Source organism: Pholcus phalangioides, unplaced genomic scaffold (genome assembly GCF_987345545.1).
Source record: "Pholcus phalangioides strain wild (caught in Gottingen) unplaced genomic scaffold, Ppha-v1.0 ptg000011l_1, whole genome shotgun sequence".
Classification (NCBI taxonomy): Eukaryota; Metazoa; Arthropoda; class Arachnida; order Araneae; family Pholcidae; genus Pholcus; species Pholcus phalangioides.
The window spans coordinates 54,737,843-54,754,469 of record NW_028301604.1 but is presented as its reverse complement, the minus strand read 5'-3'; the positions used below and the strand labels follow the sequence as shown (position 1 = coordinate 54,754,469).

Sequence of the window (16,627 nt, the reverse complement as noted above, 5' to 3'; positions counted from 1 at the left end):
AAAAAACAATTAATGAAAGAAAATATTCTAGAATAAATAAAAGATAATTCCAAAATGAAGGAAAGAGATAATTCCAAAATGAAGGAAAGAGATAATTCCAAAATGAAGGAAAGAGATAATTCCAAAATGAAGGAAAGAGATAATTCCAAAATGAAGGAAAGAGATAATTTCAGCATTAATGAAAGTGATAATTTCAGCATTAATGAAAGCGATAATTTCAGCATTAATGAAAGCGATAATTTCAGCATTAATGAAAGCGATAATTTCAGCATTAATGAAAAATAATTCCAGAATGATGAAAGTGATAATTCCAGAATGATGAAAGTGATAATTCCAGAATGATGAAAGTGATAATTCCAGAATGATGAAAGTGATAATTCCAGAATGATGAAAGTGATAATTCCAGAATGATGAAAGTGATAATTCCAGAATGATGAAAGTGATAATTTCAAAATTAATGAAAGCGAGAATTCCAGAATTAATGAAAGCGAGAATTCCAGAATTAATGAAAGCGAGAATTCCAGAATTAATGAAAGCGAGAATTCCAGAATTAATGAAAGCGAGAATTCCAGAATTAATGAAAGCGAGAATTCCAGAATTAATGAAAGCGAGAATTCCAGAATTAATGAAAGCGAGAATTCCAGAATTAATGAAAGCGAGAATTCCAGAATTAATGAAAGCGAGAATTCCAGAATTGAGGAAAGAGATAATTCCAAAATTAATGATCATTTGATCATTTTTAGACCGGGACCTACAATTTATTGCTGATTCCGAACGGCAGGATTGTTTTTTATACTCGTCGAGGGATTGGTGCGCTAACCCCTCGATGGGGGACTCCTTGCGATAGCAATTTTTTTCCTGCGATCTTGTCGCCGTTTTTGTTGTACCCCTGTGTCAGGAAATGTTTTTCTGACAAGGACGAACCGGGTATCGAACTCGTGACACCTCTAAACATCCTTTGGTGTTTTAGGCGGGCATCTTATCGCCCTGGGCTACCGCGCCCCAAAATTAATGAAAGAAAAATTATAGAATTAATTAAAAAGAGATAATTTCAAATTACTGAAAGAAAAAATTCTAGAATTAATGGAAGAAGTAATTCCAAAATCAATGAAAGAGGTAATTTCAGCATTAATGAAGTGATAATTCCAAAATAAAATTGAAAGCGATAACTCCAGAATTAATGGAAGATCATTCGAGAATAAATGGAAGATCATTCGAGAATAAATGGAAGATCATTCGAGAATAAATGGAAGATCATTCGAGAATAAATGGAAGATCATTCGAGAATAAATGGAAGATCATTCGAGAATAAATGAAAGATAATTCCAGAATAAATGAAAGATAATTCCAGAATAAATGAAAGATAATTCCAGAATTAATGAGATATAATTTCAGAATCAATGAAAGAAATAATTCCAGCATTAAGGAAAACGAAATGATTCCAGTATTAATGAAAGAAATGATTCCAGTATTAATGAAAGAAATGATTCCAGTATTAATGAAAGAAATGATTCCAGTATTAATGAAAGAAATGATTCCAGTATTAATGAAAGAAATGATTCCAGTATTAATGAAAGAAATGATTCCAGTATTAATGAAAGAAATGATTCCAGTATTAATGAAAGAAATGATTCCAGTATTAATGAAAGAAATAATTTAATCTTTTTTCATCTTTAGATGAGTTCTCTCTCCTCTATCCTTTTTTTAATCTTTAAAACCCAACATTTAGAAACCGAACTGTACATTTCTATGGGCAAATTACCAGGCACGAACTTTGTTTTCACTGAGTCACGTGATTTCCTTGCATTTGATGTCACTGCCGTCGCGGTGGCTGGATCTAGAACTCCTTATGAAGGCGTCTTAGCTGGATCCTCCCTCCAGTAATAAAAGCTCGATGGTTGGCGATAATTGACAGTAACAACCTATTTTTGATAATGACGCGCATGCGCATTCTGTCATGTTCAACACTGCAGCGAACTGCTTCTTAAATTTATGCTGTCAACTGTAGTTAAAGTCAGCGCCGTATTTATCTCAAGAAACTGTGGATTTTACTGTTTACGAAATTTCACTTGCGTAGTTCTCTGTCTTGTACGTCCAACGTCGAGAATGATACAATAAATAATCTTCTCAAGTATTTCCGTGCTTTTAACGGAATAATTACCGGTGAATAAATAAATTTAATGAATAGATATGGCATACTGGTTTCATCGAAGCGTTCTTAAAGCTACCGCTCCTGTCAATTTCGATTTGAAGCTTGTTTCTTTAGATTCACAAGCTCTGCAATTATGCAGGTTCGAATTCATTTATAATATGTAAAGAAGTGAGGCGAGAATATTCTCCTGAAAATATTATTGGAAAACAGGAATATTCCGAGACTATTCTCCTGGGTGTAAAAATTGGAGAATAATCCAAAATATTCTTTTTTTTTCTTTTAAATAGTTATAAAAAATTACTAGTTTCGTTAAAATTATGAACTATATTTCTGTTTTCATTGCTCAAATCATTAAAAACAACATTTTTGCCGTAAACACCTCATAATGACAACTTTTAGTTTAACAATACATTCTCTGGGTCATGATAGATAGGTAGAAACGCTCACAACCCCTTACTGATGCAGAAAAACTTACTTTTGTTACCTCAAATGAGGCAGGGTTGTGTCTGATAATGAGAGGTTTCAAAATCTGTTATGGAGATGTTGAAAACCTTTAGGGGCTATTCAAGTATTACATCAGCATCGGGAGGAGGTTTGAATGATGATCATGTTATCAACCATCCTTTATGAAAATATAAAATATTCTTAATGACACCTTTAATTTTTTTTATTTTTGTGTGTATTTATTTACTATTCTCCTGAAAACAGGTGGTGTGGCCCACCTTGCGCTATAGTCAAAACCAGATGTGCAATGATTTTATCTAATTACATTGATACAAATTACTCAAATGTTTGTTTTCAAGCAACCATCTTGACATTACATTGACTGATTAATAACAATAGAAAAGCATGATGAAAACAAGAGCTCAATGCTCTTTGATTCGCACCATCTAGCAACAGCAATCTATACCAATCCATTAATTAATGCTGAAAACTTGAAACACAAGCTAAAAATATAATGTGTTCACTTCATTATCATGTGAAAAATTATCTCTGTCCATTCATAGCAGAGTTTACTACAGTGTCAGACGGTGGTCAGACTCACTATGTACATTCTCAAAAGGCAATTCCAGTCAGGGGAGTGTGTGAGATTGATCTTTGGAGGGGCACAAAAAGGTCTGGTGGGGGGAGGGAGAAGGCCCTAACAAATTTTTTAAAGAGAAATGTTGAGTTATTAGCCTTCAAATAACATTGAAATTAAGATTAATTAACTATTAACATATATCAGTATTTTTTTATGTTTTTTTCATTTTTTTTTTGAAAATATTTTTTGCATGAAAAATAAATTTTTTATCCCCGTGGGGGAAGGACACAAGCTTCCCTATACCCCTCTTGGGTATGCCTCTGATTTCAACATGCGGTAGAAGATGGAGGGGCAGAGCTGAGGCAAAATTTTGCTGAAGGGGGTTAGAGAGTTTTGCTGACTTGATGACAAGGGAAGAGGGAGTCAAAAACGGCTAAAAATCCTGCTGATTTAATACTTGAATGGCCCCTTAAAGCAAATTATCCCCGCATGTCAGAAGCACAAATGTGCAAATTTTCTTTTTTTATCAGCTGGTTTAGATACTTGATTTTGCTATCTAAGTTTTGCCTGAAATGTGAATGTTTAATCCTATTGAAACACATGTTACAAAACATTTTAGGAAAATAACTTTCTTAGAGTAAACATTCAAAGTTGTTTGATAAAACACTGTAAGACATTGCTTCAAAACATTGTAAGACATGGGTAGAGTAAACAGTCAAATGTCATTTCCTGCATTTTTTTTCAAGGACATTGTACATTCGTGCTTCTATAGTATGAGGGGGATGATATGTGCTTAACCCGTAGCCTGCTTGTCAAATGCCTTCAGAGTATTCTGATATAACTCGTGACCTACTATTTTTGTAAAAATGATCTAAGCATTTACAGATCACTTAAATGACCTGCGGCATTTTTACAATTCATTTGAGTAACACGTGGAACCATTTCAGAGTAATTAAGTGACCTGCAGTGTATTTCCAGATGGCATTTCCTTTGGCTTTGTTGCAGATCATTTAATTGACCCACCACATATTTATGGATCACTTGAGTGACTTGTGGCCAGGACCGGACTTACATGGTTGCGAAGGGTGCAGCTGCACCGGCTGCTAAATTTTATGGCCGCAAAATGGATTAAAAACACTTTGATTACATAGAGTTGTTTTTTGAATTCTTAACAAGGCAATAGCTTAAAATTCTGTCCAACGCAGGAGACCCTTGAGGTCTAGGATTTTAACAGATCCCTTCCAAATCCAGGGCCTGTATCTCATAAGTTTGGGGTCCCTTATACATAGTGCTCTTTAAGGCAGAGGCAAGAGGCCAATTTCAGCAGCCTGAACATTTATGGGTATTGTGCCCCATTTGCCCATGCGAGAAACAGGTCCTGCCCAAGCTAAGAGTGCACACGGTTTTGCTGCTCCGGGTGCTGGACAAGAACGAGCTCTGAATCTCACTCTAACGACGTATATATCTGTAGCACCACAAAGAAAGGGCTGCCAGAGCCAGACGATGAATTATCCGCTCAAAGTTTTAACTAAATACTCTTTCAGCTGTGCCAAGAATGCATTTTGCCTGTACCCACATTTTGCAACAAATTTTCTAGCATAGGCACTAGAACCTGGAGACTGAGGTTATTTCAGCTCCATCAAAGAACGGAAAAAATCATTTTGGAGGGCCGCAAAATTGTTTACGCACTGGGCCACAAAATACTTAAGCCTATCCCTCTGCTTGTGGCACATTTACAGATCACTTAAATGACCCATGACACATTTACAGATCTCTTTAGTGACCTGCATCACATTTACAGATCACTTAAATGACTCGCTGTACATTTACGTGTCACTTGAGTGACCCGCACCATATTTCCAGATCACTTAAATAACCTGCAGCACAGTTCCAGATCGCTCAAGTAAACTGTTGCACAGTTACAGATCACTTAAGTGCCTGCAGCACGATTACAGATAAAGTAATTAAGTAGCCTGTGACATGTTTTCAAACTGATGAAGTGGCCCACTTTCTCCTAAAGATTGCGCACCTTTGCTTTAAAAAAGATTATAAAACTTCTTTTAAAATTTAATTTTTAGAAATAAGTTCAAAGTAAAAATGAAAGTTGGTTGACAAAGGAAGCATGTAGAATGAGTGCATCTTAATCTATATAGAATGCAAAAATTTATTATTATTGTTAATACAGTGATTATAGCATCAGAGTGCCCATTGAGAAGAATTCTGTTTCCTTTGAGAATGGTGATGCTCAACTTGAATGTTTTGTACAGTCACTTTTGCTTGCAGAAAATTGAAACAAAATACAGTGAAACCTCTCTACAACAATACTCGATGTATCGATATTCCCTCTACAAGAATATTTTTTCAAGTTTTGATTAGAAATGCCTCCACTCTAATGTTAAACTGCTACCTTTTGATATAGATAACCTAAGTTTACTCCTAAACATATGTTTTAGATACACTCTTTTGCAAAAAAAATGAAGCACAGTGAAGAAAGTGACTGTTTTTATTGAAATTAAATACACGTAAAACTCATACATAGATAAAGAAATAATTAAAAATTCAAAGCTATAGGACCCATCAATGGCTAGAAATTGCACATTGAATGCCTAAATCAGTAATTGGTGAAATGTCCCATGGCAGCGACACATGCTTGTATACGTCTCATCTCGTGATACATTAAGCCAGGCATTCGTCAATTGTTGCTTCAGATTTGCACATTTTGGGGTGCCCGAATCTGGCAGCCAACCATGTCCCGTACATGTTTGATTGGCGAAAGGTCTGGTGACCTTGCTAGCAAAGGAAGAATATCAATAGCACGGGGGCAATTCAGAGATATGCAAGCCGTATTTGACCTGGCATTATCTTGTTCGAAAATTGCCCAGGATGACATGCCATGAAGGGAAATGTGACCAGCCGCAGGATGTCATCAACATATTTTTGAACAGTTAACGTTGTATGCAGGATGACTAGAGGTGACCTGCTGCCGTAAGAGGTAGCACCCCACAGCATCAAATCAGGGGTAATGGCTGTATGCTTCTGTAAAACGAAGGCTGATTGGGACCACTGGCCCTGACCCCTCCACACATGGGTCTGATGGTCATCTGCTCTACGACTGAAGCGGGATTCATTGCTGAACACTGTGATGCCAGTCTGCCTGCATCCATGATGCTTGGGTGTTTAGACAACTCTGCTGATGTTGTGGGGTTGAAAGCAGATGTTTTAAAGGCGTTAGCTTAACTCCACCTCAGCCAAGCACCGTGAGATGGTGGAAGGTACCACGGGTGGTATGGAAGAAGCTGTAGCACTTTGGATAGCAGAAAATTATGTCGTTGGGGAAGTTCCGGCTTATCGCACAATCATCCAACCTTGCCTCACATTCATAAACCTTGGTCTTCCAGAGCCTTCATTCAGCTGATGAGTTCCTTGTAGCAACCAGTTCCTGCCTGCCAGCACCTTTGCACAGCTGTATCCGTACGGTGCAGGTGGCGGCCGATTGCTTGATAGGACCAGCCAGCTTCAAGCATCCTGACTATGCGACCACCTTTGAAGTAGTCCAATTGGCTATAAACAACATCGTAACGGCATTATTGGTTATGTCTCAAGGGAACTGCAACGCTGACAACCGGGAAAGATAAACCATCTGTGATTGTTGCCTGTTTTATACAATGCTAGCAGAGATGCCACTGGACTCTAATTTACCTGGGTCCTGGGACCCAGATTATTTTAAAAATCTGGACCCAGATTATTTTAAAAATCTGGGTCCGTTTTGAGTGAAAGTAGGTCCCTCTCAAAAAAAAATTTATCTTGAAAAAAATTATTCCCCCCCCCCCCCCATAATTCACTGGTATCTCTATGAATTTTCTTCCAGTATGCTCCAGGTCTTTGAGATCACCTGCTTATATTTCTTCGTTGAGACTGAGTGGTGGGTCATGTTCTGGGTAAGAGAAGGTATCTGTGAATCAAGTAATTTTTTCATTTCTAAAAACATGTTCTATCCAAAGGTTCGTTTACTTTCATTGTCTACTAGTAGGAAAAACTTGCAAAGAAGCTCATTAGCACTGAGAATTTAACCTATGGAATTCTGCACATGTAATAAATCTAAAACAAATATGCAGTTGATCTCGCTTATAACATTTCTCCCATTTCGAATGTTTTTCCACATAGTACAACTTATTTTCATGGTCCTAACAATAAGATTCTCATTAAGATTTCCCGTTTAAAGTGTTTACCTGCTTAAAATGTTTTTTATGACGTTTTTTTTGAAAAACGTTACAAGCAAGATCCACTTTAATAGTTGGAGGCACACATTTATATATTTACTAATAAATCAATCTATAAATTCCCTTGTGATTGATTTTACATTTTGTTAAAAAAATCTTAGCACTTTCAATATCTTCTGATCAAATTTAAAGCAAATCAGATTCTCTCTCCTCTCAGACACATGTTCTGATTCCCTATTCATACTTTGGTTTTCCTGGTAAAATGATTTTATTTTCCCTTCCTGATAGTCCACCATTCTGATCTGTCGCCATCATTGGGTTGCTTTATTTTTGAAATATATGACATCCATATTTGTTATGGGCATCTTTTTCTCAGCCACCTCGCTGGGCATTTTGCCTGTTGTGGTGTTGTATTTGTATTTAACTGCCACATATTTTCACACCTGAATATGGGAGATATTAGATATTAGACACATCAGATTTGTGTTGGAGAAACTTAACAGTGTGCTTATGTGTGTGTTCCCAGCATTTGGCATGTTTTGTGTTCAGTAGGTGGTGCCATTTATCTAGCGCCACAACTAGATGCTTTTTCAAACGGGGCAAGTACACATTTTGGCACACCCAATTAATGCGGAAGATGCAGTTATAAAGGGTGAATTTGGTGCCCCCTCTAGTCCAGAGCCCAGGACATTAGGCCCGCTTGCCCCTCCAGTTGCGGCCCTGCATCTATTCTCTAAACTGGTAATGTGTGCATTTGAAGTTCAATGTACGCATATTTGTGTTGTAGGAATAGCCAACTCAAAATCTGAAATATTTAGAAATCACATTTTTAGCCGATTACCATTGTGCAATTGCAAGTTCCAAACACGGATTTTCACCAAAAGCAAAATTTGGGGAAGGTTATAAGGGGCCCTCTTCCTTTCTTCCCTCCTCCCCCCCCCCCCCCCTGAGATCAAAAATTAAAAATATTTTTGTAGCGAATTAAAATATTGGAATAAAATAATTTCTTTTATAATATCTGTGAAGAATTAGATCTCCTTGTGCCCCTCTAAAAGCCGATTCTGCTTACACAACCATCATTTTTGCAATGCGAAACGGTGATTACCGCATAGCAGCTAGATGACAAAACTGTGGACATTCAAGGTAGAGTTTTTACAGATTCGGTTTTTCCACGATATCGGGAAGGTTTTACAATTTGAATGGGTGTTCCAATTCTTTACGATTTAAAAGAAAAAAATGTGCGTTCGCAATATTGTAGGAGCAAGACGAATTTATGTGTATAAACGTGGTCTTTGAATTCCGGCCAATAACCGCGAAAGTACCGTAATTTCTGTATATAACCGGAAGGAAGAAAATCTGCAGAGTAATAAAAATTCGAAATTTGAAACTTCTGTACACGGCCCCTCATTCAGGGAAGCAACCAAATATCCCTCATTTTATTCTTCAACAAGCCGCGTGTATATCAATAAAATAGTAAAACCAGTTTTTCAAGGTCGCGCGATCATGATACATGGTAAAAAGAAAAAAAAAAAGGGCAAAAAGTTGGGGAGATTTTTCTCTCTACTTTTTTCTTCTTAGAACTAGGAAAGAACGCGTTCTGCGGGACACATGAACAAAATTCTTATTCGTCCTTTTTCAGAAATTCCGGGTATTTGACGCGTTATAATGTGTCGATAGCATCTCTGGCTAGTTTCTCAGTAGAAACTTGCGTGATGATGATGATGTGTCAATAAATATATATTCTCTCACCTGCACATATCAATGATTTTGGGGCCCTCTCCAATTACCTCCCCCTTCCCGTATCTCTGCCCATAAGTGATCCCCTCTTCCTATCTTAGTAAATTGATTTTCTAATGAATTTATTGTTATAATTGAATTAAGTTAAAAATATAAAATTTCTTCTCCAGGCTATAATCTTGTTAGCCTTCACCTGTGATGTCTATTTTAGCATTACTCTGTATTCATTCTGTAAACATTCATCTGTGCAAGTTTTAAGGTCATATGTAAAATGTGATAATCCTATATTTACGCAAATAATGTCATATGCATTTGCTTTATGTTTTTTCTTTTTGCAGTGAAACCAGTCACAGACCAGGACTTGACAAATCCCAGGCACTAGGTTGCCATGGGGACTAAAAAATTTGTAGTGGCGTCTAAACATGCTTATGTGTGATTACTAGCTCAGGCAAAAAAAATATATTCGGCTCCTCAAATATTTGGTTCACACCTAGATTTCTTTTAGTTCTGTCTAGCCCTGTTCAAGACAGACACTGTGTAAAACGTATAGCCTACCTGTCTTGAATGGAATCAGAAGAGAGTGTCAACGATGATTAGTGCTTTGATCTACACTTTTATAAAACAGAACATTATTTCAGTCTCTTGTTTCATTTCATGCAGGCTTCACTGTATTATAAGAGTTTATTAATTTGAACACAGCTAAATACAGTATCCATACACACACACAGCCTAATTTTATATGTATTTTCAAATCTATTTTCATGATAAAATCACTGTTTTGTCGGTTGGTATGAAATTTGGTTGGTACAAAATATTTTTAGTATTTCTTTAACTTCATCTTTTCAACGTTTGACTATAATAAATGTCAGCTTTTATATTAATAATCTGCAATTAGAAAACATTATTAATGTGTTTATGTAATGTTTCTTTGTATGAAGTCTGAACAGAAATCTTTCAAAATTCTCTCAGAAGTTGTTGTGAGCAGGACCGGTGCCAGGCACGAGGCAATGAGGCAGCTGCCTAGGGCGGCTTTTTTTTATTACAATGTTTTCACTTTCGCAGATTTTTAGTCATCAAAATCATTTTGAGGGATAAATTTCTATCTCAAGGGTGGCAAAATATTATTTTCCTCAGATGGCAGAATTTCTGGGACTGGCCCTCATTGTGGGATTAGGGATTGGTATGTACAGAGCAGGGTTGGCAAGGTTTTGTACAGTACGGTAAAAACCATGGTATTTACCGTACTGCCCAAAACCTCCTATTTATAACTGTAAGTGAAAACTTTGCAATTTTATGAAGAGGTAACTTCTATAATCAAATAATACTTTATATTACATAAATTATATTATTAGTTAAATTATTATTAATTAAATAAAATATAATAAAATTTTGAAATTCAAAACAGTATATGTAAAGGGTTGTATGACTGATATCAGGTTATCAAACAGTTGAAAACTGAACTGTTTTGAGGTTAGATATTAGATTTATGAAAACATAAAAGATACAACAATGGGATAAAAATTTGTCATATGAAAATTAGAAAAAAGCAATAGATATAACTACAGAATGAAATTAAACTTACGTAATAATCGAGCACTAATAATCAAGCGCAGCTGTGCCTTTTAATATTCGATCAATTGCCTTTTAACATTCGATAACACATAACTAATTTAGCTGCCCTATCTGTGTGCCAAGAGAATTTCTAAGATAACAACATTTGAAAATATTCTTTCAATTGATACATAACTTGGGGACATGAAAATAAAAAAACAATGTGTTAAAGAAAGTCTTTTCATAAGCCTCCTTCTTCCATTGTTTTTCTGACTGCTGTCTACTGTGATAGAATTGTATATATAGCTTGAATTTATTCAGTGAAATATTTGCTTCTAGCCTCATAAGAGCAGCAATTTAAATTTAACAAAAACTTTGGGTCTTGAAGTCTTTTATTATCATATAGGCGTAATCAGTGTTTGTGAAATTGTGTTCTGTTAGTCATGAGTAGGTGCTACATACTGGCCTTATTTTCTTCAGATGTTTTCCTTTATTTATAATTAGTTTTCAAAAATTGAGAATGTAAAATAGAAAGATCAATTTAAAATTTCAAGAAAAAGTTTGAAGTCAGAATAGAACAATTTGCATCAAATAAACACTTCACCATTGATATATATTCACATCATTATATTGCTACCTAATACAAAATAATATTTATGTTGAGTTTCATAATAATGCAATGATTATTTAACTGTGACTATGCGTATTTGGTACCTTCAATATAATGTATTTTTTAAAGAAAGAAAAGTGTTTGGAGAGATTCAGCAGGGTTTTGGACAAGCACTGTCCTAAATACAGTACCTGCTTCATAATCATACATAAAAAATAAGATGTGAAGTAGAAATAACATTTATAACAAACTAAAAAATTTAAAACAGTGTTTATTTAAACATTTATATGAGTGATATTTATTTACTATCAGATTTCCAGCTTAAAACCATCAATTTGGTGAAACAATTAATTTAGAAAAAAAAAAAACAAATGACACCTTTTTGAAATATTTTTGATTTAGTTTTATTTTATGCTAGTATTTTTTTTTAAATATGTTAATATCATTGGGAAAAAAACAAAAAATCCAAAGGTTTCCACATAACATTTTCACACTTGGAGGTTTCAGACAGTTTTAGACAGTTTATCCCGCGTGTCCTGTCCAAAACCCCAACCCTGGTACAGAGTGATTCAAGCTTCACTAACCAAATGCCATGTTCTGTGTGAAATATTTATGGGGCCTCCAGTGCATTGTGTGACCTGGACGTTCAGTTTCATCCACACATGTATATCAGATGCGAAATAGGTTCATTATCATTCTATGAAATATATAACAGGAGCTAAAAAAAATTAATAAAGGCCTATAATCACTGGAATGATATCAAAAATATTGATTTTTAGAAAAGAAATCATTAATGCTGTAGAGACCAGTCATTTTCCGTACAGTGCAGAGGCCACAACAGGCAAATTGACTAACAAGGTGGCTGAAAGATGCTCATAAAAAATATGCATGTCAAATACAACCAAAATACAACAACCCAATATAAAAGCATATATCACGAAAGAAAAAAACTAGTATTATTAATACTATAACCCCCTATATATATATATATATATATATATATATATATATACATTGCCCATAAAAAAGATTATGGTTGTCTTATCTAAGTATGGATAGCTTCTCGATTTATCCCACTGTGTTTATCATACTACTTTTTAAAAGTGTCAATTGTGTTAAAATTCACAACCCTGGAGGTAAGCTATTCCATTTATTAACCCTGTTAGAGAAAAACTCCCTGTGACACCACAACCTGGAATTGTCTCTTACTAAATGATACTAGTGTGCCCTTGTCGAAGAGCAGTTGATTGACGGTGTATTAATAACTTGTGGTCCATCCTGTTGAAAATTTCAAACACTTTGATCATATACCCTATGACCGCTGAGTTCCTCCAATGTAAACATATCCAAGAAATCAAGTCTTTCTTCATAGCTCATATCTTGTGTTCCAACAAGAGCACGCATAGCTCTTCTATGCGCTCCTCAACCAAGTCTATATCCCTCTGTAGGTATGGTCTCCAAAGCCTTACGGCATACTCAAGGTAACTATGGTTTACTAAGCTACTCTAAACATGTTTTTACAATCATTGAGATATTATTATCGGTTAATTCTCAAAATCTCTGGGGGGGGGGGGCAAAAGTGTTCCATAGAATATTCCTTGAAGACTTCCGCTGCAGACAATAAGTTTATGGCCCCTGGGTTTCACTGACCTGTAATAGCCCTTGTTTGTGATTGGGCTACTCATATCCCCTGGCACTTCTAACCCAAACTATTGAATGTTATTTTAAGCACTATGCAAAAGGTTGGAACATTTCTTAATGTAATTTATATATTTATTTCTACATGATTTGCCAATATATTTGTTTATGGGATTTTGTTTTTAATTTACAGTGAAATTAGGCTCGCAAGAGCTAGACTTTTGGATCTTTTGACCAATCCTGCTAATGAAACAGCAACATTGGATACAGCATTTGAAAATTACCTCAGTTGCCTTCAGGGATTTATTGTAGCAGTTGGTGAACACAATGGTCAAAGTAAACTTAGGCATTCTTTGCATTTTCGTTGGACTCAAACAATGCTGGGAAACACACCAATGTAAACAAAATTCATCTTTATTCTCTGACATGATAAAATTTTTATATTGAAATAAAGTCGAACCCTGTTATACCGACCCCCCCCCCCCCCATTATAGCATCAACCTCGCTTAGCGGCACAAATTTTCAGTGAACAAATCTTCCATATAGGGATTATAATGTAAGTTTGGATGTGTACAAATGTCATTTTCCAAGAAAATTTCCACATTGCGTATCCCATTATTTTGCTCTTTTTTTTTTTCCGAAACAAGTAGTTCAGGATTTATTCTTTTCATTCCACTGTTATTATCAGTCCACATAACAATAGTTTAGAGCAAATGACTTTAAAAAATAAAGAATGGTGTTGTCAGGGGTCTTAGAAAGCACATTGAATACCTGAACACATGTAGGGACCAAAACAACCAACGAAACAGATTTATTGATAAGAGAAAGTGTACACACACTGGGCAAATTGCACCAGTTTGTTCAAGGTTGCCAAGAAAAGTTTTTCAACCGTGCACATTTTTACTAGCTAGTCATATTTTGAGTGCTGTCATTTCCCTCAATTTGCTCCATTAAATCATGTCAAAAGGAGTTGTTCTTTTAATATCTGGAAAACAGGAAATTTGTGATTATCAAACCTATGTGGACTAAAAGAAATTCCACCATTATTTCCCTTTGTTTATTTTATTTTTGCACTTACAAAATGTGTTGCTAAATTTATGCAGAATTAAAATAATTTCAAAGGTAAGTGTATATGTATCTCTTAAGTTTTATATCAAGAAATGTTCAAGTAATCGTAGTTTTTACAATTTTGCGAATTTTCTCATCTTAAAATTCAATGCGTACTAAATAGGTTATTTTATTTATTGAGTAACACTAATAAGACCCCCCTAGATAACAGTGGTTCATAATAAACGTGTGAATTTATACAATGAAGCTTCTCAGAAACACTATTCCAACTATGATCCGATGTAACGCCATACTCATTATGGCACCGAAATTCTTTGGGATGGATGGTGACGTTACAACAGGGTTCGACTGTGATGAAAATCTTATTATTTATTGTTTTTATCTCAATATTTGTTATTTACCTTGAAATTGTTCACGAAGAACATTCTATTATCATTTGTAAGGATAGGAATACTGGTTTTGGGAAGATGGTTTTTGTGAAGTTCAGTTGGATAATATTTTGTTATCAGGCCTATACATTGTAACTACAAAATAGACAAATCATTAGTTGTACAAATTCAGTACTTTAAGACTGTTTTTCTTTTGTTTTATGTGATATGAAATATTACACAAAAAGACAAGATATTTGGTGTTAATGTGTTTTTTTTTTGTAAAACAATTGTTTTTTTTCATAATTTAAATTAAATTAAATAGAATTCTATACTTTGAAACAGCAAAATTAAAATTATTGATCATGTGAGATACAATGTTTTTATTTTCTTTCAAGATCCCAACAGGATTCCCTGTTTGAAATGGTCTCTGTTTGTGAAGATGTAGCTGTATGGTTTATGAAAAGAGCTTCTGTACTTGCCGGGAAAGATGAGTAGGTGGTTTGTTAGTTCTTCCTCTGTGTTTGGATGGGCTGTTCATAGGAAAAAATTCTAATTTTCCAAAAAACAAAAAAAGTTATCAAAATCTCTATATATATAATTTATTTTCAGTCTGTGTGTATGTACTCTATACAAATCTACAATTTTAAATTGATTGTCGTAAATTTTGCATATATACCAAACAGGGCTTGGATTGAGCAATAGGCTACTTCAAAAGTGTTTCTCAGAGCAGGCCAAATGCCCGAAATACGTGAAAAACTGTCGGGCAACAATAGTTCTTGAACTTCAACAATCACTTTCAGAATGTTTACTTTGGTTACTGTGGTTCCCTAGTAATGGGTTTCAGACATGTATATGCCTTTACAGTGGTTTGTCACTTCTTTAAATGCTGCCAATATTATGTATAATAGTTTATTCCTTTATAATGGTTTGTCACTTTTGCAATCCTCCCAGTGATTGAAGAAAACTCAGGCAGCGCCGGGTATTATAGCTAGTTTCCTATATTTTCAAACTTTTTGCTCTCTTACTACTTAACAGCTTGTTCTCTTAAACTGCCAAAATTTTTACGCACATGTCTTAAACTTTTGGAATTCACATGTTTCTCATGCACTATTTTAATCAAGGAAGGGCTTTATAAGATATCTTGTTATAATTTTGAAAAATTTGAAGTTTTCACATCTATTCTGGAAAACTTGGAAGCTTCTTCGCTCTGATCTATCAACTATTCTGATTAAGATATTAAAAAAAGAGGTTCACAGGTTGTTTTTTTTATTAATTTTGAAGAAATTACAGTCAAACTCAGTTATAATATTCTTGATCATAAATTAGTGAATGCCTCTGCTTATACCTATAAAGATATTTTTTTTTATTTATATAGTAACACATTTTTCGTTGTTTTTCCATTGCTTTCATAGGTTTTTTTAAAGAACTTTCAGTTTAATATTACATTGATCAATATTTATGTTGTGTTTTTGAAATGTAACTTTTCAGTGATAACTATGAAAAAGAAAAGACTTGTTGTATATCTGTTGGTGATTGTTGAGCTTCTATCTATTATACATTGTGATTTTTTAGTATATCCGTAGCAAGCTATATACAATTACATTAAACAGTAAATTTTTATAAACTTTCTTCACCTTGAAAACAGTCAATTTCTATGAATTCTGTGTGCTGATCACGAATCTGACCATAAAAAAGCTGGATTGGTTCCAGTCTTTGTAATTACACAAACACAATGAAAAATAATAAATATACAAAAAAACAACAAATATACATAGAAACTTTGCAAATACAGTGGAACTTCGGTTAACAAGTGGTTTGGTTAATGAGCAAACATAACGAGCAAAGATTTTGAACAAATTTTGACTTGGTTAACTAGCGATGATTTGCATTACGAGCAAAAATTTTGCACTTTGTTTATTTATTTTCAAGTTATCACAACTGAGCTGATGGTTTTTTGTTTTCGTCCACATGTACTGTGAAATTGTGAATAATATTCTCTTCTATAGCCTTCGGTCAGCGTGCCTCACTCTAAAAATTAACACACAAGTGCGAGCTGGACTGTTTACGATAGGAAAGTAGATCTAGCATTGCAACCACCCGTGTGTGCACTTGAAGGATTTTTTTAGTTCTGCTTGGAGAAGACTGAGTGTTATTGAACATGGCTTTAGGGGGGGGGGGCTAGCTCATTATTAGGAGCCAACGTTTGTCCCAAAAAAGAAGAGATTGTGTCCTTTGTGAAGACCATGGGACCGGAAG

The 16,627-nt window shown here is 34.8% G+C and overlaps 1 protein-coding gene across 1 annotated transcript in view; it reads left to right on the top strand.

Annotated features, from left to right (window-relative positions):
• Positions 1 to 2,004: 2,004 nt before the first annotated feature.
• Positions 2,005 to 16,627, top strand: part of LOC149080579 (BRO1 domain-containing protein BROX-like) — a 55,389-nt gene continuing 40,766 nt past the window's right edge. Inside the window, exons 1-3 of the mRNA XM_089239714.1 lie at positions 2,005 to 2,291; positions 13,126 to 13,329; positions 14,767 to 14,862. Of these exons, the coding sequence (XP_089095840.1) occupies positions 2,191 to 2,291; positions 13,126 to 13,329; positions 14,767 to 14,862 (401 nt within the window). The 5' untranslated portion in view covers positions 2,005 to 2,190. The remainder of the gene's footprint in view (positions 2,292 to 13,125; positions 13,330 to 14,766; positions 14,863 to 16,627) is intronic.